General features: G+C 41.2%; 1 protein-coding gene across 1 annotated transcript in view; it reads left to right on the forward strand.

Annotated features, from left to right (window-relative positions):
* ZNF804A (zinc finger protein 804A) overlaps positions 1 to 25,354 on the forward strand; it is a 145,985-nt gene that overhangs the window by 116,354 nt on the left and 4,277 nt on the right. Inside the window, exon 3 of the mRNA XM_036386786.2 lies at positions 23,660 to 23,790. Coding sequence (XP_036242679.1) covers positions 23,660 to 23,790 — 131 coding nt within the window. The remainder of the gene's footprint in view (positions 1 to 23,659; positions 23,791 to 25,354) is intronic.

The following is a 25,354-nucleotide window of genomic DNA, read 5'->3' on the forward strand; positions in this document are numbered from 1 at the left end:
AAGCAAGGAATCCTTGTAGTCATCATTACAGCTCTTTTTAAAAGCTCTCATTGCAGAGTTATTCCCTCTGAAAGAGAAAATCCCCATCTCTTCTCCTTGGCTGGCACCTGCAGAGGGTGCACTGCAGTGCATCTGCAGCTCCTGGCACAGCCCAAGTGTTTGTGTCTGTTTGCAGGGGAATGGCCAAGCTCTGGGAGAGTGATGCAGGGATGGGGAAATGAACTCCTCGCTGAGAGCCAGCAGTTTTTATTTGATGCTGTGTTTTTTCAGGCCTGCTTTGTGCAGGTTAGCTTCCCCTGGGGCTTTTGGAATTGGACTGAGCCAGAGGCAACGTGTTGTATGCAATTTTTGAAATGTGGAAATTACAATTCTCAAAAAACCCTGTTGTCTTCTAGAGCAGTATGCCCAGTATGCTTTGGTCTAGTATATGATAAAAACTGAAGAGTTTCAAGAATCTTCTGCAGATTTGCTTCATGAGAAAAAAGAAAAAGCCATGTGCTGTGTGTCAGATGTCAGGCTAATTTTTACTAATAAGAGATTTCCTGAAAAAATTCTGCTGCTCTTGGATCAGGGAAGTGCCTTGTATGACTGAGGGGTGGCTGCATTTCTGCAGGGACACTGAGGAAGGGCAGCAGGATGCAGGTGCAGTCCCAGAGAGCATGACCTTGGCAGGGAGGCACTTGCAGTGCCATTTTATTTCATGCCTGGCAAGTGAAAATAATAATTTGCAACGAATTTGGATATTTATCTTTCTATTTTTCTTTTCTTTGAGGCTAGGTGACTTAATATTTTTAATATAGCAGAGTTGGGTTTTTTGCAGCCGAATTTTCTGGAATGAAGAAATTTTATATTCCTTCCCTTACTTTATCATGTTGCTCATGTTAGAGAGCTACATCTTGGTGTGTCCTTGTGGGCAAGCACTCATAACTACCCAAGCACAGAAGAAATTCAAACATTTTGTGCTCGAATCGATCCTGTGTAGTCCTTTCTTACTGTTACTGCTTTCCCAGAATGTAACTTGGCATGTCTCCCTATATTTTTTTTTTCCCCCTCAGGAGAACAAACTCATCTTTGTAGCCTTTTTAAACATTAAGGGAACACAAACAAATGTTCAGCTGTGCATTCATATACATAGGTGTTTTTGTAATGCACATGCAACCATGAAATGAGCCCCTCCTCTCCCTCATATACTCTGCTCCATCACTCTATTGGTTTGATTTTTTATTTTTTTTTTCATTAAGATGGATCTTTAGTGGCTGGATTGGTGGTTCTTTGGGTTGTTTAAGTTGTAAGCACTTGTGCTGGCATTAATGCTAATAATGGTCACCACCAGGTCTATTAATTGTAGCACTGCTGGGAGCACTGGAGCTGAGCTTTGTCACAGACTTGATGCTGCCTTTTCCAACTCCTTTAAATAATGAAAACAAACAAAAAGCCTTCTGCTGTTACTGTGAAGGGAAAGGCAGAAGTGCCAACGTGACAGGAGCCCTCTGGGCCATGAGGAGGGAGGCAGACTGAGGATCCCACTCCTCTGGGATGTGGGATGTGTCCAGAGCACACAGTGGGACTCTTTATTCCACTTTACAGAATGCATTTTAAAATTAAATAGCTGAGTTCTGTTCTTTATTAATATTTCAGTATATTTAGAGTGAAACTTCACACACTCTTTCCTGGATAAAAGAAAAAAAATTTTTTTATTTTACCTATAAAATTTAATCCCAGCACTTGGCTTCTTGATGGCTATCAGTGTAACAGAGTAGTTAGGCATTCTTTACCCCCAAACTTGTACTGATGGGTTAGATGAGGATATTTTTGAGTAAAGTATTAATCCAGCAAAATCCAGTTTTTTTGCCAATGAGTGTTCTGTTTCCTCATTACCAAAAAAAAAAAAAAAAATACCTATCACAATGTCCCTGCCGCAGTAATTACAACAGAAAAGACACTGTGTAACTTTTTCTGTTTTCATGTTTGGGAAATTTGATTCTGTAATAATGTTTGGTTAACTAATTGACTTATATTTTTTTTCTGAAGAAGTGTTTTTAGAGCAAACACAAATGCAGCAGAGAAGTAGGTACCCCATCTGTGCCACTAATAGCCTGCAAACAGAATATTAACCCCATGCACTGACATTACTGATTCCATCAGGAGCCTGTTTTTTACTCCAGGGGGAGCCTTAGCCTGTGGCAAAATAGGAAACTTAGTATTTATCCTCAGTTCTTTATTTTTTTCTGGTTTTGAATTATTGCAGCCTTCTCATTTCTGTCCTTTTCAATATCCAGATCAGCCTGGTAACCCAATAAATCACTAACATTAAATTTCCATGCAAAAAAAATTACAGTTTTTTTTTTCAGCTGCACATTGCTCATTTATTTTCCAAATCTAGATTGTCACTTCAGTGAGGGGAAAAAAATTACAGCACCAATGCAAAGCAGGAGGGAGGGACAGGAAGAAACATTGTTTTCTCCATACATCCTGCATGTTCCTTTTCCTGGCACATGTTTGTACTGCTGTGGGGTTCATTTTTTTTATTTAAAACTCTATATTAATATGTTTCAGTCCAACTTGGTCTTTTTAAATCAGTTCATGAAAATTTCTTCATGCAAGCTAGCAGAACTTGGGGTTAATTTTTAAACTTTGCTTTACCATATCAGGATCTATCAGGTTTCTGCTGTTTGGCCAGCACTATTGCAAAATAAAGTACTTTTTTTCTGTTCATCATGTAAGAAAAGAATGGACAGAATAATTAAGACTTGAAGACAGGAAAAAAACCAGTTTTTTAGTTCATGATTTGGAGGCATCATGCATATTGTAATGCATCTTTTGACATACAGTGTTTTGATGGGGAGAAATGATTAAAAACTTGTACAAGCATGGAGATCAGATGATGGTTTACCTATCACTCACTTAGCTGTATCAGGCAATAGATCAGCTAAGCAATTACCTACAAGAAAAACACTGGTTTTTATTTCCCTTTATGCTTTAACAGAGTCAGTCTTCCACAGTTAATTAAACTTCACTATGGCTGCAAAATTCAAACCAATCAGCAGAATACCTTTAATGCACTTTTCAGAAATTCTAGATGCAGTTCCACTGCTGTCCTGAAAGTAATCAAGCAGATAGTAGATTAACTGTAAGTAATGAATAATATGAAAAGCATTTTGTTACTCCATGGTTTTGAGCTGTTAAGTGATCAAAAATAAAGGGAAGGAAAAGCTAATACATATCTAGTAGTATATTAAATTCTGACCCCTCAAGGTGAACAATTTCTTACAAGGTGATCTAATTTGCTAAAACAATTAAGTGGTGTATGTCAGTGATCATGCCTGATCCTGCAAAAGCCACCTTGTACTTTCCTATTTAAGAGTTTCAGGTTATTTTTTTTGCCCTCTGGGAGCTCTGCCAGTATTCCACTTCATGCCCTGCAGTTTGTGCATGCTGGTTTCCATGTGAGAGCTCATTCTTCTTTGGGAAGAACTGAGCAACCTTTCCAGCACAGACCACAGTCATTCTTAGGGCAGCTACTGCAGTCTTTGCTGATCTTTGCAAAATCAACCCTCCATTCAGCTCAAAAAAAAAAGCCTGTTCTTTTTTTAGTGGTAGCTCTGACCTGTTGATGAAACTGAGCGTTGCAATCAGAGCTGCCTTTTGTGAGGAGATGTGACAAGGCAAACAAACTGCATGGGAGTGGGAGAGCTCTTGCCACCAGCCATGGCCCTGCTGCTGCAGCTCCAGGGGTGAGCTCCTCGTGGTCCTCTGCAGGAAAGGATCTGAGCCTTGGGCAGGCAGCAGCCCAATTACTAATAAATGCCTAATTACTACAAACAGTCATGTTTTCAAGTTCCTGAGCCACTCTAGTGTTGTTCAATGGAGGCTGAAATATGAACTCTGAGTTTTCTTCTCTTCTTCCCCATGCAGTCAATGGCTGCAGAGCCTCTGCTGTTGGCTCTTGTTTCACTTTTGATTTTCAATTAATGCTACAGCTTTACAGGGAGGGTCTGAGTGGTTTCTGAATTTCATCTTTCCCCACCCTCATACTGCAAAAGAATGGAATAAGAAAGCCTAAACAAGGTGAGCATTTGAAGGGACCGGTGAGGTGTGTCTGTTTTGTCCCCTGCTGGCAGACAGGCAGTAGCCATGGTTGGAGAGCATTTCAAGAGCCAATGAAAAGGAAAGTTAAAAATGTAGCCCTGCCTTGTCCTGTTTGTGTTTTGGATTGGCTGAGGCTTTTCCTTCATCTCATGGATACCATACCCTTTTTCCAGACATACCTCCTGGTTCTCTCTGTGTTGTCTCCCAGGCTTGTTCTTGACAAGCATCCTTGTGACAAACCTGAATGCTTATGTAAAGGACTTGTCAGTTTCTTCCAAAGTCTCCCTGGATGGCAGAGGAGTGGTTCAGCATCACAGGATTTTAAGTGTGGGTGTCTTTTGGTTGAATGTTTTTAAAAATAAAAATAAAAAAAAATTAAGGCATTCAATCTGCACAAAGACCATATAAATACAAGCACTGCATGCCTCCCTCTTGCAGAAATCCTTCTTTCCTTGAATTTTCTGTTCCAACAGTAGGTTGCATCTTTTTTTTTTAATTAGAACTGGCATGGTATACTGTAATATAAATTATAAATCACATTAATTCAAGTTCATTCATGATTAATGCAACTGCTTTTAAATGCCTGGCTTCTCTGATAGCACTTACTGCTGCTGTCTTGGTGTGCAGTCCTGATACACATAATGATAACAAGGGAGGACACAAGTAAGCCCTCACCTTCCCTCTTCCAGCCCTGAAATTCAACCAAATTGAAAACAATTATGTAATGAAAAACCTCAGACTTTTTAAATGCCGAATTTTTAATTTTTTATTTTAAACTATTTTTTAAATTTATTTTTAAAATACTGTTAAGTACTTGCTTGCACTGTCATCTGTATGCCACATCTGGTGCAGGATCTCACTTTGCTACATGATTTATAACTACAGAGCAACATATCTGCTTCTTACAAATTGTTTGTAATGAGAGCTGGGGAAAAAAGCAAGAGATTGGATGGCAGAGAAGGGTTACAGCAGTACTGGAGGTTAGGGATCATAATTGCAGACTTTCTTAACACTCACAAAGGGGACAATATAGAAAAAAGTAAAAAAAGGGAATGAAGCATTAAAATGGTGCTTAGCAAAGTCACCCTTAGTTTTCACTGTCTTTGCTAAGTAAGCCTCAAGCTATCAGGAGTGGTTCTCTGTTTTCTGTTCTGTGAGGCTGAGCCTGCTGCCACCTCTCCTTCTCTCTCATCTCCCTTTGCAGTGCCACTTCTCAGCCCCAGCAGGAGACTTTTCTTCTGTGCCATTTCAAGACTCATTTCTTGCTTAATGAATCCTTCTTTTTCCCTTTGTTTAGATGAGAGTACAACACATGCTGCTGATGCAGTTTACTTCGTTCTCCTCCCTCCTTCCTGCCCACAGTTTTGCATTTCTAAGGAATACCCAATTAGTACACTTTGCTTGGCACCGGCCTAATATATAGGGTTGGTTACAAATTATGGACTGTATAATGAGAAATACATTAAAAACATCATCTAAGGTAAATTTTATAGTGTGGGTGAGAGCTTTAGGTGCTCACTGAATGAGAACTTGAGTCCCAGCCTGTCTCGCATCTGCTTTGCCTGCAAGGCTGACACCTCGGCTCTGAGTTACTCCTTTGTGACCAGCACCTGCAAGTGGCCAGACCCAGGATAACTGAGTTCACCTGGGATCTCAAAGAGAACAAAAAAAAACCAAAAAGAAAGTCTCTGAGGGGCAGTCTCAGAGAAATCACTGGGGGATTAATAGCTAAAAGAAGTACTCTACAGGGAATATTTAAAGGAGATTTTTTGTGCTCAGATGCTTAAAAGTAGGTCAGGCCAGAAGCAGATGTCCATCCATCCCATGCCAAAATTCCTTCGAGGAATATGTTGTGTATCTGAGACTATTTTAGGATCCTTTTACTTTTTTCCTAAACTAAATAAAAAAGATCAAAATAAGAGTGAGGAGGAGTGAATGTCCAAGCCAAGCTTTCATTACAATGAGCACTAGGATTTGTAGCGCTGGGAGCTGGGCAGTCTTAAAATGGCTTAGGATGATGATGTGGGGGTTTATTTGACTTAAATAATGCTAGATAATGTCTTAAATGACAGCCAGTCTTTTCCCAATGACTCTGCAGGTGGCAGATTTTCTTTCCAAGCACTGCTCGGGTATCTTGCTTTGCCTCTGCTCACCTGGCTGTGAACAAAGGGAAGCCAGAGTAGCTAATGACTCATCTCTGCCTCCATTAACAGGAAGATCAACGAGGCAAAAATAGGGTTGTATCATTTTCCTGAAGCAGTAGAGAAAATACCGTGTATTAAAAAAGTGCTGGGACTGAAAGGTTCTTATTGCCTCAGCGTAAGACAGGTGTAAAAATCCATGTGTGTGTGTGTGTCCCTGTTGGAGAGCAGCTTCACTGGCTGCTGATGGAGTGCTGGGGATCCCCTGCTCCACAGGAGCTGCTGTGCCTTCCCATATGGGTGGGCACACAGAGGATGGGCTCCTTTGCAGACCCCTCCAGCTCCATCTGACCTGGAGATACTTGGCCTGTTCTTTATTGGTAACGAGGCAACAGAGAATTACATGGTTCAAGCAGTGTTTCCTCTTTTCTTGGTCCACTGCAGAGGGTGAGCAATTCTGCAGGTGAAGCAAAGCCAGTTCTTGTTCTGATTTTTAAAATTTTTAGATTTTTTTTTTTTTAGTTTTTTTAAGTGGAAGTAAAGCAAAGCAGAAGCAATTTCCGAGCTCAGTTGACTCTTGGGGTGAGCCCCCCACTGCAGGTGACTGGCTGTGCATGCTGTGCCAGGTCTGGATTTGATGGGGAGCTGGAGCAAGGGGAACAAGGACAGCTGGGGAGGGAGCAGAGCCCTGGGTGGGTGCCTATCACTCCCTGGATTTTGTGTGGCTGGAGGATGTAAGGAAGTGGGATGGAATCCCCTGCTGAGCTCTTCGTGCTCTCATTCACTCCTGTGCAGCTTGGAAAAATAATAAATAAATAAATAAACCCCACCAAGCTCATAATAAAAAAAATCTTGAAATATTAGTCACTTCTGGGAGCACAGATGATTTCTGTGGAGTAAAGTGCCTGGTATACTGCTAAGGAAAATATTTTCCTGCACATTTGTAACTGCTGTCATTGACAGTAAAATTGCTTGAAATATAAAATAATGGTAGTGTGTTGCCTACCATGACAGGAACTGTAAGAGGTTTTGACCTTTAGTAGGCTTTAATGGGTGCTCTACAGAGGAACTGAGGCTTCCATTTATTAACTTGTAATTGTCCAAAATAAAATCTGCTTTCTCCCCGTCTAGTAGATTGAAGCCTAGGGTATGTTAATTGTGCTGGCTCTTCTCCAGGCCTGACACCTTGACAGCTCTTGTCAGCTTTTAAAAGTTATTCCCTTATGAAAACTATCCTAGTTATTCTCCCATAATGGCCTTGCCACTCATCTCTTCTATGTTTTTTAATTCTGACATCAAAGTTTGCACTTAGCGCTGACCCCCTGACAGGAGAGTGTTCTCTAATGATGAGCAGTAGGTCAGTGCTCCCTGTTCTGGAGGAATGCAAAAAAAAAATTAAATCCAGCACTTGGCTTAGCAAGTGTACACCTGGGAGTCTTGCTTTACTGAGGCTCAGGTATTTGCTCTTCATTAAAGAAATTAGGTTGTACAGTAAACTGATTTATTAGCTGTACCACCCAGTGCTCTAATCTCATCAAATCTCACACTGTGCAGGACTAGAGCATCTCATAATTTCTAAAAAAAGGCTGCTAATTAACATTTATGTGCTCCAGGACATGGTGGTGCTGAGACTGGTGGCACATTTTCCTTGGAGCTGGCACTGGAGCAATGTAATTGTGCTGATGGAGTTGCTGCCTTGGAGATACAAACCCGAGACCTTGACCACCACGGTAATTGCAGCTCCCAGGCTGCTTGCAGAGGAGGGAGGGCTGTAGCTCCAGCTGTGCACTGGCCAAAATCCAGGCAGGTACTTAGATCACCTTACATGAATCCCCCCTGCAGCTTCAGCTGCTGACAGTGGCTTTTTCTCTTCCCATCCTCTCTGTTTGGTGTAATTGGTGTGCACTGTCAGAGAGCTGCCCCTGCCTGAGCCCAGAGCACTTGTGTTCCATTGCTGGTGCAGTGTGCTCTTCAGCCCTGGTGCCTGGACAAGAATAAAACCCCCCACTGCAACACTGCAGAATTGATTGTTATTGGAATTGGTAAGGAAAAAATACCACTGTCTGTGTCTGAGTCCTTGAGCCACCAGAAATCACTGGATTGTGCATTTGGGTTACATGTCAGCAGACGAACAACACTACTCAGATCACATTGAAGAGAATACAAGTTAAAGGCAATGCTTTTCCTTCCACTTGCTAAAAGTGTAGTAGCAGAATATTATTTGGGACAATCTGATGTGTTTTGATGGTGGGTTTTGTTCTTCTGGTGACTTCTCTAATATGCTCTAGAATCAGAATTTTTCTCCCCATGCCATGGAAAATGGTGAAGTTACAATAATGTGGGGATCACACAGTAACTAAGAGAGGCCAATAAACTATTGCTCTTCAGTACCTTGACTGTGTTAAGAGGGTATAATTAATAATTTAACTATATTTAGGATCCTCAAGAGTGAAAGGCAGAACGATGAAAACCCTTAGTAATTAGAATTCACTTTTCATATTCTCCTTGAGCTGAGCCTGCAAAACCAAGCTGCCAACTCTGGCTTCCCAAATTGCCAGGACCAGAAGCACCAGTTCTTAGAAAATATGACTTTTACCCCAGGTTCTCCCATTACTTTCAGTATTAAGGTTGAGAAATGAAAGACTTGTCCATCACAAACCCAATTCAGAGGGCCATTGTGACAGATCAGAAATAGCTGAGGAGCTGCACAAGAGAGGAAGGATCAACTTTTTTACATGTGAATGGATATAAAAAGTATCATGACTGAGTCTTTATTGAATGTTACATCCTATTTGCTGGTGGAGGACAGAGCCATTAGGCTCTTCTGTAATGTGTCACTGGCTGGAGAATTCTTCCAGGGTGGAAATGGAAGAGGCAGTGGCACTGAGCAGGAATCAGGTCACAGACTGCAGATGTGCACAGGGCACCAGCTGGTGTCTTGGAGGTCAGCAGGAATTCCAGCAGGATGATTTATTGTTGGTGATACTGCCCCAGGCAGAGCAGAGAGTTTGCAGCATCAGAGTGATGTGTCCCCCCTGTAGGCCCACGAGATTTGTTCCACAACACATTTTGAAAGAAGACAGCGAGTCACAGCTCTGCTAATGCATCTGCTTGCAAGGGCTTGAGGCTGCTGCCTGGGACCGGATCAGACTCCTGCTGCCTGCTGGAAAGCCCCAGCTCTGGTTTCAGGAGGGAGAGCCGCTGGGGACTCTCACTGCTGCAGTGTGTGTGAGTTTGATGAATAGACTCACCTGGTGCTGCTGTCAGGTGCAGCTGTGTGTGTGCTGTCTCAGGGAAGGCTCTGAACCTCTGGTGGGGAGCCAAAGGTCCAAATTCAGGTTTTCGGGGAATTTGTTCTCGCACTTCGCCTTCTTTACTGATTGAATGAAAGCTTGAGGATTTAACACTGCTAAATACTGATATTTTAATGCAAGAGGTATTTTAAATTATGCAAAAATAACCTAAGCAGTCCTTATATTTTGTGTAGATATAAAAGACGTTTTTTCTTCACAAAGGAAATTTTTACCCAGAATCTGATTATCCTTCTTAAATTTTAGAGGGGAAACAAGTGCTGAGACCTCAGGGGAAGGTGCAGGTTCAAGGCATAACTCCATTCAATTTATGCAGCAAAGTGTTATACATTAATAGGACTTGGTGATAAAAGAAAACACTACAGAACTTTAACCAACTTACTAAAACTAAGTAGCTATTACTTTAGGTCCTTCTGCACTGATTTTCCTGCAAGTTATTTCCTTTAATACAAATTAGGGCAGTGGGATCAAGAATTGAGCTTTAGATATCTGCCAGCAGCTCACCTGGGGACCTTCTTCCTCAAAATTTGGGAAGCTCCTACCAATTCCAGGTGCAGGTTTTGCTGCACAAACCAGGCTCTGGTGCTGCTTTTGCAGAATGGTGAAATGGGAAGTGACCCTGAAAGAAGAAATATTTGGAGTGATGAAACTGAGCTGTTGTCCTGCCTTATTCTGGGAGTGATCTATGGCTTTGCTGATCTCTGTGCCTGTGTTAAGGCAGGACAACATGAAAAGGGCCAGGGGGTTGCAGCCCATCCTACGTAGTGTCAAATCAGACGTAAATTCTGCTGAATTGTGCTTTTTGCTGTAACTGGAAGGCATTTTAATGTGTTTATATTTGTGTTAGAGCTAGTCTATAAGTTCTGATCAGGAGCTGTCTAAGCTTTGTAACTTGATGAATTCCCTGAGCCTTTTTGAGTCTCTCTGTGACTGTGTAGTGGCATCCTGCACGAGCAGGCGAGAAACAGTTTTGGGGGATGACATTTTGATGAATGGATTCAAGACTTTCATGAAGGATGAGTCAATTTGATGGCATTGAGAGAGAGAGAATTCCAACAATAAATCCAAAATGTGTGGAGAGAAAAGTGTGCTGTCTTTGTAAAGCTTTCCTAAGCATCATCTGTGGCAATTTTGCAAAAAAAGGGAGAGTATGTGGAAGAAAAAAAACAAGTGTCTTCCTGTTTTTTGGTTGTTTTTTTTTTCCCCCTATCTCAGCCCAGAGGCACTGCAGCATTTTGATGAAAATCTTGAAGCAGGAATGTGGCAATGTTAAGGCAGAAGTAAAAATTTGAGCCCAGCCTGCTTTAAGGGATGTTGTGAAGACTGGGGACAGGTATCTAAAATATCTACATTTTCATGGGAGATTACCTGTGGAGAAAACAACCAAAGTTTTGGTAGGATAGAAAGAAATGTCATGATTTGCCTCTGTATTTCTATAGCTATTTGTAGGAAAAGTACATAAAGAAATTTTAACCCAAATTTGTGAAAAGGTTTTCCTCTGCTCTTCACTAAAAATGCCCATAAGACTTTCAAGATGTGATTGTGCAGATGACAAAAATAAAAATACAATTACTTTGGTGAATCAGGAAGGAAAATAGGGAGGTCACTCACAGGGTGCTCCTGCTAAATTAAAGACCAGCAAAGACACCTGTTTCGATTCAATAGTGTAAATCTTGTGCAAAAGCAGAGAATCTGGGTCTGTAAATACTTATTAACTGTGGAGTGCTCTAGCAGTGCTTGTTTGGTGCTCAAGGATGGTGAGAGGTTTGTTTGCAGGGCTGGGAGTTCTTACAGTAAGATTCTTTCTTTTTCTTTCCTTGTCTTTGCAGGAAGAGAGGGCAAGGGTTTCACAGCTCTCATCGGTGGTTCTTAGTTGCTGAGTACTTTGTTTCTTTGAGTTTGCTGCAGGGAGAGAGAGGGAGGCACTTTTTAAACTTTTGTAAACATACAGTTACGTTGACCTTGAGATGATAAAGCTTCTGCTCTTATTTTCCATTTTCTGTGGCAATGCTTTATCCAGAAATACCTTCACATGGAGTGTAAACATTTTAAATCTGTCTTCTGCTGAGATATACAGAAGGTCCACCTAGTTAATTGCCCCTGTTATTTATGTGCCAGATAGATGGCTTTTTATGGGCTATTTTTTCTTCTTTTCATCAAACCTTGAGGTTGTGGCAGTTCAGATTTCAGAGTTCAGTGCTGTAGGTAGTGCCCTGTGCTGTCTTGCTTGCAAATTGGAACCTGTCTCATGCAAGTGGATGGATTTCTATCCTTGCTGTCATTGTTGCAAAGAGAAGGAGCAACAGGTTCACGTCAGTTTTCCTTAGGAATTGCTTTCTGCCGTTAGGACTGAGATTTGGGCGCATTTCCGTTCAGTAATGAGCTTTACGTTATTAGTTAATTATTGTTTTTCTTAATTTCCTGGTGATTCTTAATCAAGGGCAAATTATCTCCTGATAGGTTCATATCTGACTGAGGTAGAGAAATATTGCAATGAATTCCTTCTGGGTTGTGTTGAAACAGAAAGCTGGACCTGCTGTAGCCATCAGCAGCTCTGCCCTGTGCTCCTCAAGGCTGGGAGGTTTTACCCAGCCAAAAACCTCCTGCACTTATGGGGGTGAAAGAAACACACCCAGCATGCAGAGCCGGGAATTTGTTAGTTTACCTCAAACAAAAGTCCTAACAGCCTAACAGAAAGAATGATTATTAGGCCAGTTATGATCATACAGGCACTTAGAGTCCAGATCATCTAATTATAAGGGCTCATTGCTGATAATGATACAGATATAATAAGCTCTCTAGTGTCTGATTCCTTTCTGGTGTTAATGGTCCTCCTGAAGAAGAAAAGGGAGGTGTCATTGCAAGTTGTCAGCAATGTGAGTTCTTCATGTGGGGGAGTGTGATGTTGGTCCCCTCTGTGCCAGGAAAAAGGTGAAGTTAATGTTGATGGTTTCTCTCTCCTCACTCAGGTCTATTTGGGGACATTTTTATGTATTTAATAGCACAAATACGTGCTCCACTTAGTTGCTATTTATCCAGTGCTTCATCATAATTGCCAAAAAGTCAAATTTGCTATATATAATAATTTTTACTTATGCTGGAGGCTTTTTCCCAGAATCCCAGATTGGGTGAGGTTGGAAAGGACCACAGTGGGTCCATCTGGTCCAACCTCCTTACGCAAGCAGGGTCATCCCAGACCACGTGGCACAGGTCTGGAATATGTACAGTGAGGGAGACTCCACAGCCCCTCTGGGAATTCTGCTCAGTGCTTGGTCACTGCACAGGACAGAAGTTTTTCCTCACGTTCAGGTGGAGCTCTCTGTGCATCGCTTGGTGCCCACTCCTCTTGTCCTGTTGCTGGGTGCCACGGAGCAGAGCCTGGTCCATCCTCTCACACATCCCTGCAGGCACTGGCAGACAGGGATGAGGCTCCTCCTCACCTCCTCTAAAGGCTGAGCAGTCCCAGCCCCCTCAGCCTTACCTCAGGAGAGATGCTCCAGTCCCTTCATCATCTCTGTCACCCTCCACTCTACCTGCCCCAGGAGCTCCATGTCTGTCTTGCCTGAGGAGCCCAGAGATGGACAGAGCACTCTGCATGTGGCCTCACCATGGCTTCATTTCCTTTTTATCCCTGAAATCACTTTTATCCATATTTTAAAGTTGCATTCCTGTAGCAAGCAGCAATGTAGCATTAGTGAGTTGTTTATAGCTCTGGGACCCTGCTGCCATCCCATTCCTTCCACATTCAAGGCCCCTGCTGTGAACTTGTGCTGGTCCTTTTGGGAGTCTCTGTCACAGTCTGTTACAGCCCTGGTTTCCCACAGCAGCCTCCAAGCTGTGCTTTACTGATAATTAAAGGAGCACTTTATTAACATAGCATGGTGGTGCACACATCCCTGCTCTGCAGTTGCTAACATTTCACTCTGCAGAAGCACTGGGGCAGTAAAAGATACACATAAATACAGACTTGCTGGCCCAACATCTTTTTTTTTTAATTTTTCTTTTTTTCATGGTAATGTCAGTGGTGTTTTTACAGAGTTACTTTCCAACACACTTCATCTGCATCACTGAAACTGCAAACATATATCAAATCCTGACATTAATTGATCTTGCCTTGCAAGATGCAGCCTTTATATTTGAGATTCTTTCTTCTGTGATCTGGTGTTTCCCTCCAAGGGCTCTGTGTGTATAGTTACACAGGTCGGCTTAAGGATAACTGAGATTTTGTCTGTGCCACTTTGCTGTGGCTGAGATGTGTCAAAATTTGCAAAGGCTCGTTCTTGTCTCAGTTTCCATTGGTCAGATTTATGTTCTTTGAGGAAGCTTGTCATGGTCCTGGGATAATGGTGGCAAGGACCAGATCCTGCTGCTGAAGAGCAATTTGTGAGCAGAGGTTTCAAATGGCTCAGTGATCCAGCATAAAACTGGTATGAGAAAGGGACTGTGATTTAGCTCTGACATAAAGAACTAAAATAAAGAGCTCACTTTGGGGGAATTCATGTGTCTCCTTCAGCCCATCAGTTATTAGTGTATCCTTCAAAGGTTATGGGAAATAACCTTTAGAAGACCTAACTGTAAATATTAATTCCTCATTTTTTTGGTCACTGTGCACATTGCGGAGATTGGAAAGATTTAAGGTTTGGTGGGTTCATTTCAGTCTCTGTAGCAGACTTTCCTAAAATGCCAGTGACCAAAGAGGCTGAAACTAAAAAACACAGACTGAAAATGTCTGCTATCAATTTTTAATTTGCTTGTAGAAAGGGTATTGTGTCCTCCTGCAGCCAGGAATGGAGTAAGAGTCAGGATAGCAGCAGGATCCTACAGAGAATTTCAGTGCTGCAGACACAATGGCCACAGAGGAAAGCTGATAAATGCCAGTGGACACTGGAAGGTGCTGGAGGGCACTGCAGTGAAGAGCTGTTGGATGGAGTCTCAAAGAACTCAGAGGTGCCAAGTACATTATTCATGCAGGAAACAGCAGAGTGGTCTCCAAAATGAGCAAAAAGCAGCTTTAACAGCTGAGCCATCCAATCTTGTGTGCTGATGGGAGTATCCATTTTGTAACCTAATCCCACTGCAGAGCCATTCTAAAGGGAAATCCAATTTTCCCTCTCCAAAGAGGTGTAGAGGTGACCTTCCTCTGAGAGGACTTCTTGGTGAAGAAGTGGCTGCTCCTGTGAAATGGTTTATGGAATATGAATGCTGATCAGACAGGGATTTTTTCCATTAGCTCAGAGCTCTCTGGATAGACTTGAGAAGAAACGTTGTGGAGCTGTCAGTATTTATGCATAGAAAATTGTAACTGGCCAGAAAAAAAAAAAAAACCACAAATCATTATTTCTCATTCAGTGATTGGTGCCCACCTGAAAATATCAGGAAGCAGTGGCTCCTTGAATCAATATTTTGGTTGCAGTAAAGTCAAATTGGAAAATATTGGATATGCAATGCTCAGAAAGTTTATTCTGGATGCATAAACTTTGCTGCTGGAGTGAAAGGAATAGTGGTGGATCATTTTACCAGATCATTGGGATGGTGGGGCCAGGGAATGGCACCTGATGTCTGAAATGGTCCATGCTGGTTTGTGTCTGCAGAGCTGAAGAGGAAGAGGAGCAGTGGCTGCTCAGGGCACCCCACACTTGCAGCCACCTGGGGTGAGCTGGAGTTCAGCCCTTTTCTCTAACAGTGCTAGGAATAAACATTTCTTGTCAGAACTTACAACATTGCATGTGGTTGTAGTTTGGTTTTTTTTGGTTTTTCTTTTATTAGAATCCTAAATGGCAGGAGAAGGGGAGGTAACTGGGAAGTGACCCTTCTAGAAATGATGTGTGCCAATCTTGTATTTAATCTTTGTGACTAAGGAAGCTTTCTTAAGTGTTGCTGGAAACTTTCATGGTGAATTTGAAACCTCTTCTCCCCATGAGCTCAGCAGGAGTTTCCCCATTGACTTCAAGAGAAGTATAATCAGGCCTAGAATTATTAAAATAAATACTTTTAAACTACAGACTCTGTAACCAGTTTCCAGATGTAGAAAGCCTGTGTCAGCTTCATGCTCTTTTCATTATCTGGTAAAATTATTTTGATAGGTGAGATGCTAATTCTGTACTTCTGTGTTGTTTCCTTCGTGTGTCCTTAATATTTATGGAATATTCAGCTGATTTCTGCTGAAGCTAACAAAAAAATACCCTGCAGCTTGCAGTAAGCCCAGGCTGTTGTTACACACGTGGTTAGGAGCTATCACAGTGAAATATTCAGTGTGCAAGGCTCAGCAGTTCTGCAGGCTTCAAACAATGTTTTTGCACAATGGCAACACTGCAGCCATTAAGTCAACTTCAGAAAAGCACAGTTATCTTAAAACAAAGGCAACAGAGGTGTTAATTTATGCTTCATAACCTGTTATTTGTCACAGTGCTATCTGCATCCTGCAGCAGGAGATGCTGGAGAGGAGCAGAAATGCACAGGCACCAGAAGGGTGTCAAACCAAGGGAGGCTTCTTGTGCTGGGAAGAGCATTAATCATCCCATAACGAAGTATGTGTTTGTTTCTGGCAGATAATTTGAGAAAGAAAAGAAAATGAGCTAAGAAATTTCTTTTCCCTTCTATTGCTCCCTTGTACATCTTTTGCAGTTACACAATCAAGGGTAATTAGTGAGATATTCATCAAGGATGATAACTAGCTTTCATGTATCTTACAGGTGCAACTGTGAAAAATATTTAATGTTCTGATTTCCCTCATAATTCTGAAGCAGTAATGTTTTCATTAGGTTTTGCTTTTCATTTTAAGCTCAACAGTAATTTATTTTTTTCCCCCGTAAAGTTAGGTAGGAAAATCTAACTTGAAACACCCTACAAGATGCTTCAACACAAGTGCGTAGTCTTAAAAACTAATTATGTTTCATGAACAATTAATTTCAGTCTTTATATTAGAAAATTATAAAGGAGCAATATGAATTTTCAGTTGTATAACATAACACATGTATTTTTTATATATTGGTAGGTTTTAAATGGAAGAGCTGTCTCAACAGTTCTCTTTTGCAGACTGCACAACAAAGTGTACTACTGTGTATCCTACAAGTGTGCTCATGAGCAACTTAGAGTAGTTTGATAAAATTTGCATCACATCAATTCATTTCAAGTCAGTGAAAAATCTTGTGAGTCATGAGGAATCTCATTTTCTCATCAGGCCCATGATGGATGAGTAAAGCAATACCAACCTTCCTTCCCTCTGAATTCATCCCCACTTCCTTCCCAGTCTGGGATGATGCTCATGACATATTTTTGCTAGAAAAAGAGCAGTTTCACATCTACTAAATCAACCTTTTCAGGAATATTATGGGCTCCAAGGACTTGTTGTTTTTAAATCCTGCATATAACCATGTGTGTGTTAGATTTCTTCTAATATTAAAAGACCATCAGGAGGGAATGGCTGCAGTCTGTGGTAGAAATACGAGGGGAAAAGGATTATTCACAGCCTGTATGTTATTTCTTGTCATCTGGAGGGCTTATCATCTCATCATTTACAATGTGCCTCTGTTGCAAAGTTGTGGGGTTCTTGGTATTTAGGAAAAGTTTCAAATTTTGCAGCTCAACCTGAGATGCAAACAGCCATAGGCAGGGGCAGGCAGAAGCAGCTCCTGACTTGGAACAAACTGAAAGTCATTACTAAGCAAGCAACAGATTAATTTTATTTTTTAAAGGCCTCTTAGATGCAAAGTGAGTGGCCAGTGTGATCCATACACTGATAATGTGAGGAGGTGACTCCTGCACAGAAATCCTACAAATGGTGTTTGGAAGGAGTGGAGACGAGATCAGGTAAATGGGGCTTTCCATGGTCAACTCTGGAATTTCTACAGGGCTTGGAGATGCCCCAGCCCCTCGTGGTGACATCTCCTGGTGCCACCTCCCCTGGCAGGAGGCTTTCCCTTACTCCTGTCAGCAGCTCCCCATGGAGAGCTGTTAAAAACACCCCCTTGTTCCTTGTCTCTTTCAGGAACCCATCACAGCAATCAATTCCGTGGTGGCAGCATGAAAAGAAGGGAGAAAGCCTATTAATGTCTTCCTTAGCTTACTACTTCTTTTTAATTTCTCCTTTCTGTGGAAATAACGTGCCTTGTGTAGGGAAGGTCTGCAGCACTAGCTGGGTAAACTCTTTGGGTATTATAGTATTGTTTTCTAGGAGCTTTAATTTTTTCCTCTAATCTTTACAAAAGGAGAATTTATTTATAATAATAGTAATAGTAATAATAATAATAATGATAATATGAAATGTATTGCTGTGAAAAGTATGTAGAATTGAACACCAGGGCACAAGGAAGGAGATGCTGCCCTGTTGTGCTGTGTGAAGGGGTCTCCAGCTGCAGAAGAGTAAAATATTTATAATTATAATTATATTTTTATTATTATTAATATAATTATTATTATATTAAATTATAATTATAATTATAATTTATATTACATTTATAATTTACTCTCACATATGCTTTCATATATATATATATAAATAAAATATATATATATGCTCTCAGAAACCACTGAAGGCAAGGAAAAGATGTGCATTTTACATCTTAGTAAGCAATGTTTTCTGCTTTAAATGGCACATTTCATTCCCCATTTGAGCGCTTACAGGTGTTACATGAGCTGTGTTCTAGTCAGTTATTATTTATAATTGATTAAGCTCGATCCTCTTTGTGAGAGACACTAATCTGGTTTGGTGTGACAAGTGTTTATCTGATGAGTTCTTGTCACTCTGCCTGCCACACCATAATTCACAGGAAGCAGCAGCCTCCCATCTCTGCTAGCAGGGGGGTTCCTGCCTGCAGCACTGAGACAGGGGAAATATGCACAGCTTCTAGAATCATCTTTGGAAGCTAGGAAACACTCTTATTAATACTCATTGCATATGATAGAGGTTTAAAAAAACAGCAAATTGAACACAGGCAAAAAATTAGCTTTATTTAATATAGATTTTGTATCATGTACGGATTGAGAGGGAAGAGTTTGTTTGTTTTTTTTTTTTTTAAATAAATCCAAATGCCAATTTTGTCTCGCTTCCACCACACTGCTGAACTCCCAACCCATGTTTAGGTAATTAGGAAATTTTTGAAGGGCAGAAGCAGCTGCACTGGAGTTCCAGCTCCTTTTAGGGTGCAAATGGAGTTATAGAAAGGACAGGGCCTGGGGAAGCTCCTGCTGGACTTGGGATGCACATGCAGCACTGAATATCCCATGTCTTTGTTATCCCAGCCTGTTGCTGGCTGGGCAGGTGGAGAAGGAGTGGGCTTGGCCTTTTATTTTGATGAGTTATTTTTAAAGGCTAAAATCACATAAAATAATAATTTAGTGACTACTGGGGATACAGTCATTTTTCCTGATAAAGTGAGAAGGCAGTAAAGCATCAAAATTTGATGTCATGGCTGTTAAATTCTGTAATTTTATACTTCCATTGATCAGAAAATGAATTTATGGCTACATATTTTCAGCATTGTAGAAGTCCACATAATTTAATTGTTAATCTAAGGTCAAAAGTGAATTAGCATAATAATATCTGAACTGCACTGCCCTAAAATCCCCTGACAGGCATCTTTCTGACTCCTGCTATTATAAAAGCTGTTCCCATTGGTTCTTAACCCCATTAAAGTTGTTCCTGGGTAAGCTTTGCAAGGGTGGTTTATGAGAGCCTGTTTGAATAAGCAGTCCTTAGATGGTGCCTCTGTGCTGCTGGGATGGCTGTTTTTTCTCTGAGATATTAGCACCACAGAGAGAGCCTGTATCAATCCTGATGCTTGCTGTGACTTCCCCTTCAGTCTCATAAACTTTTGTTAAAAGTCTCACTGCTTTTCTTCAGAGTCAGTTCTGACAAACTTAAGTTATATGTTCAAAATTAGGAAATTATTTGAGGGTGTGGTTTTTTCCTGCCCTTCATTTTATCACCTTAATGCCCTAATATTCACGTACATTGGGTTTCACTATTCAGCCTTTATGTGCTTTTGTTGTCCTGGGTCTATTTGTTAATATAAATATGGTATTTATATGTCTACATATATAAATATGTCTATTTATTAATATAAAAATGCCTTTCTCTGTGTTTTGGAGGTCTATTAGTTTAAAGAGTTATTGCTACAAGAGTTTAAATCTTGAGATTAAATTTAAAAAAAAAAAGCCAACTGCCAGTTTTCAGGGTGGCAAAAGGCTTGTAATAACGATAAAAAAAGTGCATTTAATGCCATAATGTGTCCTTGGTTTTTAGAGGATTTGATCTAGGGGGGGATTTTCAGGCACCTGGCTTTGGTGGCAGAATCTGGGCTTGTGGCTTCTCTATTATAAAATGCAGGGGGGAGAATTAGAAAACTCATAATTAGGAAATCCAGAATTAGGAAATCCAGCATTAGGGAACTTTTTTGAAAAGCAGTGTGCTGAAATGAACTGTCTAATGTGGTAGATGGGGAAGACAAGGGTGACGTGAAGGGACCAGGAACGGGGTCCTGTTGGAAATCCTCTTAGGATTCCCTTGATGTTTCTTACACTTGTCCTCCTTGACAGGTGCAGCCACACCTGCATTTGGAGCTCCTGTGGCCACCTCATGGCGAGTTTCACCCATGCATAGCTACACAGGATTCTGTAAAATTCTTGCTTTCCATCAGGACTGAGGAGCCTCATGGCAGCACGACGTACCGGGTGTGCGCTAAGATACCCGGCTGAGCCTGTTAGAAATAGCTGGAATATTTCTGCTTCAGGCCCTGTGTCACTGTTAGATTTGTTAAAATAATCCAGCTGCTGCCCCAGGGAAAGCAGCCCAGCTGCAGGATCACATTACAAGGCTGGAGAATCAGGGTCAGGCTTCCCATCCCTTCAGGCTGGGCAAAGTCATTTGCAAGCCAAGGGCTCCGTGCTCTGCACCTCCAACGTGGCAATGCAGAGTATCAGGATAATGATGAAGGCATTTAGGTCTCCTGGAGAAATGTCATTTAATTATTCATTGTGCACTGCTGGTTGAACTCTGCTGGCTGGGTCACACACGTTTTTGAGCTGCTTTGTAAGCAGGGGAAAATGCAGGAGGGAATTCAATACAGTATGCCTGGCTGTTAATTATTGGCCTACTGATCCATGGAAAAATCCAAGCATAACAGGCATTAAACTGCTATTGAAGTTAGCATTAGTGAACTGCTCTGCCACATGCAAAGGCAGAAAAATGATAAGGAAAAGATGGTTTATAGGAACAAGTCACACTTGTTTTTCTATTGCTGCTATTTACTTTGAACAACTTTAGGGAGGTCCCTCTGATGCTAAGAATGCATTGACTAATGGTATGCTTGGGTAATATCTCATTTTCATTTGCATAATTCTAGTGAAACCAATGATTTTGCTCAACTCAGGGCAGCATAAATGCAGTGCCAGCAATCCTGAGCATGACTGAGTGCAGTAAGGGGATGCAGGTGGTGATAGTTCATCACATGGCTGAAAAACCAAAGCAGAAAATAGCCTACAGTATCAAAAAAAAGAAAAAATGGAGGGGATGCAGTTACTAATTTAGGTGATCTTTTATTTAAAGGAAATAGCTTTTTTGTTTTTTTGAAACATCAGGTGCGTGTCTTGTGGTTTAGAACTAGGAGGAATTCCACTTAGGCATGAATTAGCAGAATAAAGGCCTCAGGATTATGCCATGGTATAATCTTTGCAGATTGTTAAAGCACTCCATGAAAGACTGAGATGCCAGTTGTGAGAAGAAAAGAAACAAAGCCCCAAGTCCAGTTTTCTGTGCAGGAAAGGGAAGGTGCAGCTGCCAGGAGGTCTGGCAGAAGGGGAGCTCGGGGTTCTCCAGAAGAGAAGAAGATCAGGCAGAGGCTGAGCACACAAAACTTGTGCCACACCTACTTGCAGCCATCCAAGGAAGAACAATTTAATTCCTTTAAAATTGAGAGCAGGCATGGAGTGCTGCTAACTTAGCAGTAAGACTAAAGGGTTCAGAATCTGGTCAGACTGAAATCAGTAATTATAATCATCCCAGTAATTACAGAAAAGTACTGCAGCTGGGAGGTGATTATGGATTTGTATACACCTCAGCTTCTCCTTTTTAACTGTGTGAGACAGCACCTATTATCTTCCTTTTGTTCCCTTACTTCTCACTTTCTCCTTTCTTTAGCACTGGAGGGGAAAAAAACCCTGAAAAAATATTGAGCTCCACAAAATGCAATTAAATCCTCTCTTTAAGTGCCAAGGGCTGGAGGTGAGAAGGGGAAGGAGCAAATTTCATCTCTTCCCTTGTGTTTTGAGTACTCAGAAGTTGCCTATGAAATGGAGTACTTGAGGTTTCATGAGTGGCTGGTGGGAGGCAGGGTCAGTATCATGCTGTCTAGGAAAACAGGGGAGCACAAGGGTAAGATGTGTTCAACAAAGATGCTCCACACTTCAAGTATTATTTTTCTGGGAAAAACAGATATCATATATTTAGTTTTGAGTGTACTTATAACCTTACACTGTATTAGCACAATAAAAAAGAATCAGTAGAAAATGTTGATATTTAGAAAATATAAATGGTGGAAGATGTGATTATGTTTCAGATTATTTTTCTCCATCTATCAAGGATATCCAGGCATTTGGAAAAGAATACAAAACTTGGACATAGAGAGTGGCAGTCATATATTTCTGCAAGTTTGTTTTCTCTGCATGTTTCTCCATATTTATTTCTTGGCATTGAATGGGCTGCCCAAGTAGTCTTACCATCACCCAAAATGGCAAAGACTAATTCAGTATGTGACTGACTCTTAGAATATCTCAAGCTGGGTTGGCCCCATAAGGATCATGGAGTCCAACTGCCTTCCCCTTGCAGAACCACCTAAAACTCAACCATGTGTCCCCTAGAGCCAGCTGGTATGTGTGAGGTGTTTTTCTGTGAATAGGGGAAAGAAAAATTCACAAAAGGGGTGAAATGAAAAGAGTTGAGAAAGAGCAGGAGGACGCTGCTGACAGTGTTTTGCAAACTATATTCTGTGTATCCATCATGTGTGCCAGCAGTGGTGACAAAACCTCCTAATACCCCTCAAACAATTTGAAGGTAAGAGTTTTTGTTTCTACAAATCTCTGTGGCCACTGTTTATGGCCAGTCATTAGCCCTGGACACTGAAAGGGGGTGGCAAGTTACTGGGTTCTTCCCAGAATTGTGAGATGAGGATTTTGTGAGATGATGCCATCAGACTGTGATCCATAATCAGAGCACACTGAGGACCAGGGGGGTTGGGACCTACTGGAGTACATTTTGCTGACATGTGATGTAAAGAAAATGAGATTGCCTTTTTGTGCGGAGAATCAGAGCTGAGCACTTCCATTTCCCTCCAAAGAAGCAAGCTGGAGATAAAATCCCATGAGATCCTGGGTTTCTCCCTGGTATCTGTCAAACTGCTGTGTCAGACAGCAGTGAGAGCAGGAGACACAGGCGCCTTCCAAGGGACAATCTCCCCATTTCAGAGCACAACACTTCTCTGTCCATTGCATCCCCTGGAGATCCCTGCTGGGTCAGGACCCTTTAACAGCTCTGATAATGCCTGGGATGGCAGGACAGGAGCTCTGCAGGTGTTGGCATGGTGATTATATGGCAGGGTAGGGCCAGAGGGACCGTGGTGAGCTGAAGGGAAGAGCTTGAGGATCCCTGAAGAAGCAAAGAGCTTGAAGAGCTTCCACAGAGCAGCAGTGAAAAGTGCCATGCCCAGCATCTTGGGCAGAAAAATTCCACGTTTATTGTCCTCTGGGGGGGTCAGCAGGCTTTTGAGAGGCTTTGCAGAAAAGTACCTGCGTTGGTCTCGTTTTTTATTGAAATCTCAAAAACTTGTGGGGAATGTTTTGGGGAGGAATCATGAACAAAATTCTGGATGAACTTTGCCTCATCCTACTGAGGCTGGTCTACAGCATGACAAAAGCTACAGTAAAATTTTCTAGGCTGTCTCTAGCCTGGCTAACCTGTCTCTAGCACCTCTAGGTATTTTGGTTATTCCCTTGAAATCCTGAAATTTGTTGAATGGTTAGGTTCAGAATAATTCATGCTGTGGGCACTTACCAGCAAGTAAGAGCCATGAAAATGTTTCTCATCCCAGGGGTTTTTATGTGCATTTATGTGGCTGTTTCTTGCAGAGGCTGAAGGAGCTGAAACAGAGGGAGTTTGCTCGAAATGTAGCATCTAAGTCACGAAAAGATGAAAGAAAACAGGAGAAAGCCCTTCAACGTTTGCACAAGCTAGCTGAGCTAAGGAAAGAGAGAACCTGGTAAGTCCATAGCTGCTCAAACAGCAAAAATACTTTAAAATAAGCCCTCCACTGTTTGCTGATGCTGTGGGATGCAGGAGACCCTTGGCTGTAGCCACACACATGAGTTTTTAGGGCGTTTTGGAAGCATTCTGTGCACACTGTTTGATTCACACTGTGTGCAGGAATGAATGTTTAACACTGCTTTTTCAGCTGAGCTAAAATGACACATATTTTTAGTTTAAAAAAAGATGTGTTTCATATATATTTCATAAAACCAGGCACTTTGGTTGAAAGCTGAGTGAACTAGGTCATGCATTTGCAGGCTGACACTACTTCATTGATGAGGTGAGGAACACAGTCTGTCTCTCTAGGATGTAACAGATCTCTGCGATTTAGTTTTCAAAATGCTCGCCTGGGAAAGCATCCAGAAACCTAGCTTTAGATCTCAATAGCCAGATTTTTTATATTAAAAGGTAAATGCTTCTTTCTCCCCTGCTCAGCACAGTGTTTACCTCCCTCTGCAAAAGTGACTCCTTGCTGCTCGTACATTTTTAGTATTGTGTCTAGCTGCTGAAATTAGAGTTGAGCTTGCTTGTTGTGACTGAATTCTCAAAATATGACAAAGTTCTGACACTGAGAAGCCACTGAAAATATATGTACCTGTCACAGTGTAATCTCTGGAGAAGAAAAGAAAGAAAAAATGTAGATGCTCATGTGCAAATGTTTTCTCTTTATTCAGCCTTCCCCCCCACCCCAACATGAACTAACAGAGAAGTCCAACCAATATACTTGAGTATATTAGATACCATTCCCCCTAAACATGCTCCAAAACTTCAATTTTGCATATTGCATGAGAAAGAGGAAAGAGGAACTTACTGTTTTCCTTTTTCCATGCTCCCAAAGCACAGATTTTGCAAGCCTTTGTTGTTTCTGGATTATTTGGCATTTTTTTTAAATATCCTCTTGCTTTTTCCTGAAGGAGAATTTCTATCTGAGCCTAATTTATTTATTTCATAATTGGTATTTACTATCATTTTGCATCCTTAGAGGTGTGACATAAACAGACATGTAGGATTTTTTTGGCATTTTCTAGGCTGGTTTTGTAGAAGTCACTATTTTATTCTGTGAAAGAAAGGATTTGTGTGTGGGTTTAATATATATTTCAAATTTATAAAGAAGTGGGCAAGGCAGGAATTCTCATGAGGAATCCCTTTCTCATAAAACCTCTACCTTAATTTCTAGACCTATAGGGTAAAGACATTATTCTTCATCTCAGCACTTCTTGGGGTCCTAAATGACTCTTGAAAGTTTTACCAGTGACTCATCAGTGAATATTGCTCTGCACTGTAACACAGAGTGATTTGGCTAAAACAAACAAACAAATTGTTTTAACATAGGTCCATTACTCCTAGTGCTGAGCAGTTTTTGTGGATCCTGGAAAATTGTCAGCTTAAACACTTTTTCCTCTTCTCTCTTCTTCCTATTAAGTCAAATAGAACAGATGGGAAGAGGACATGAAATGAAGAACAGAAGTAGACAGTGATAAATTTTTTTCTCAAGAGGGATGAATCACTTACTTTTC

This window comes from Molothrus ater, chromosome 7, assembly GCF_012460135.2.
Source record: "Molothrus ater isolate BHLD 08-10-18 breed brown headed cowbird chromosome 7, BPBGC_Mater_1.1, whole genome shotgun sequence".
Lineage (NCBI taxonomy): Eukaryota > Metazoa > Chordata > Aves > Passeriformes > Icteridae > Molothrus > Molothrus ater.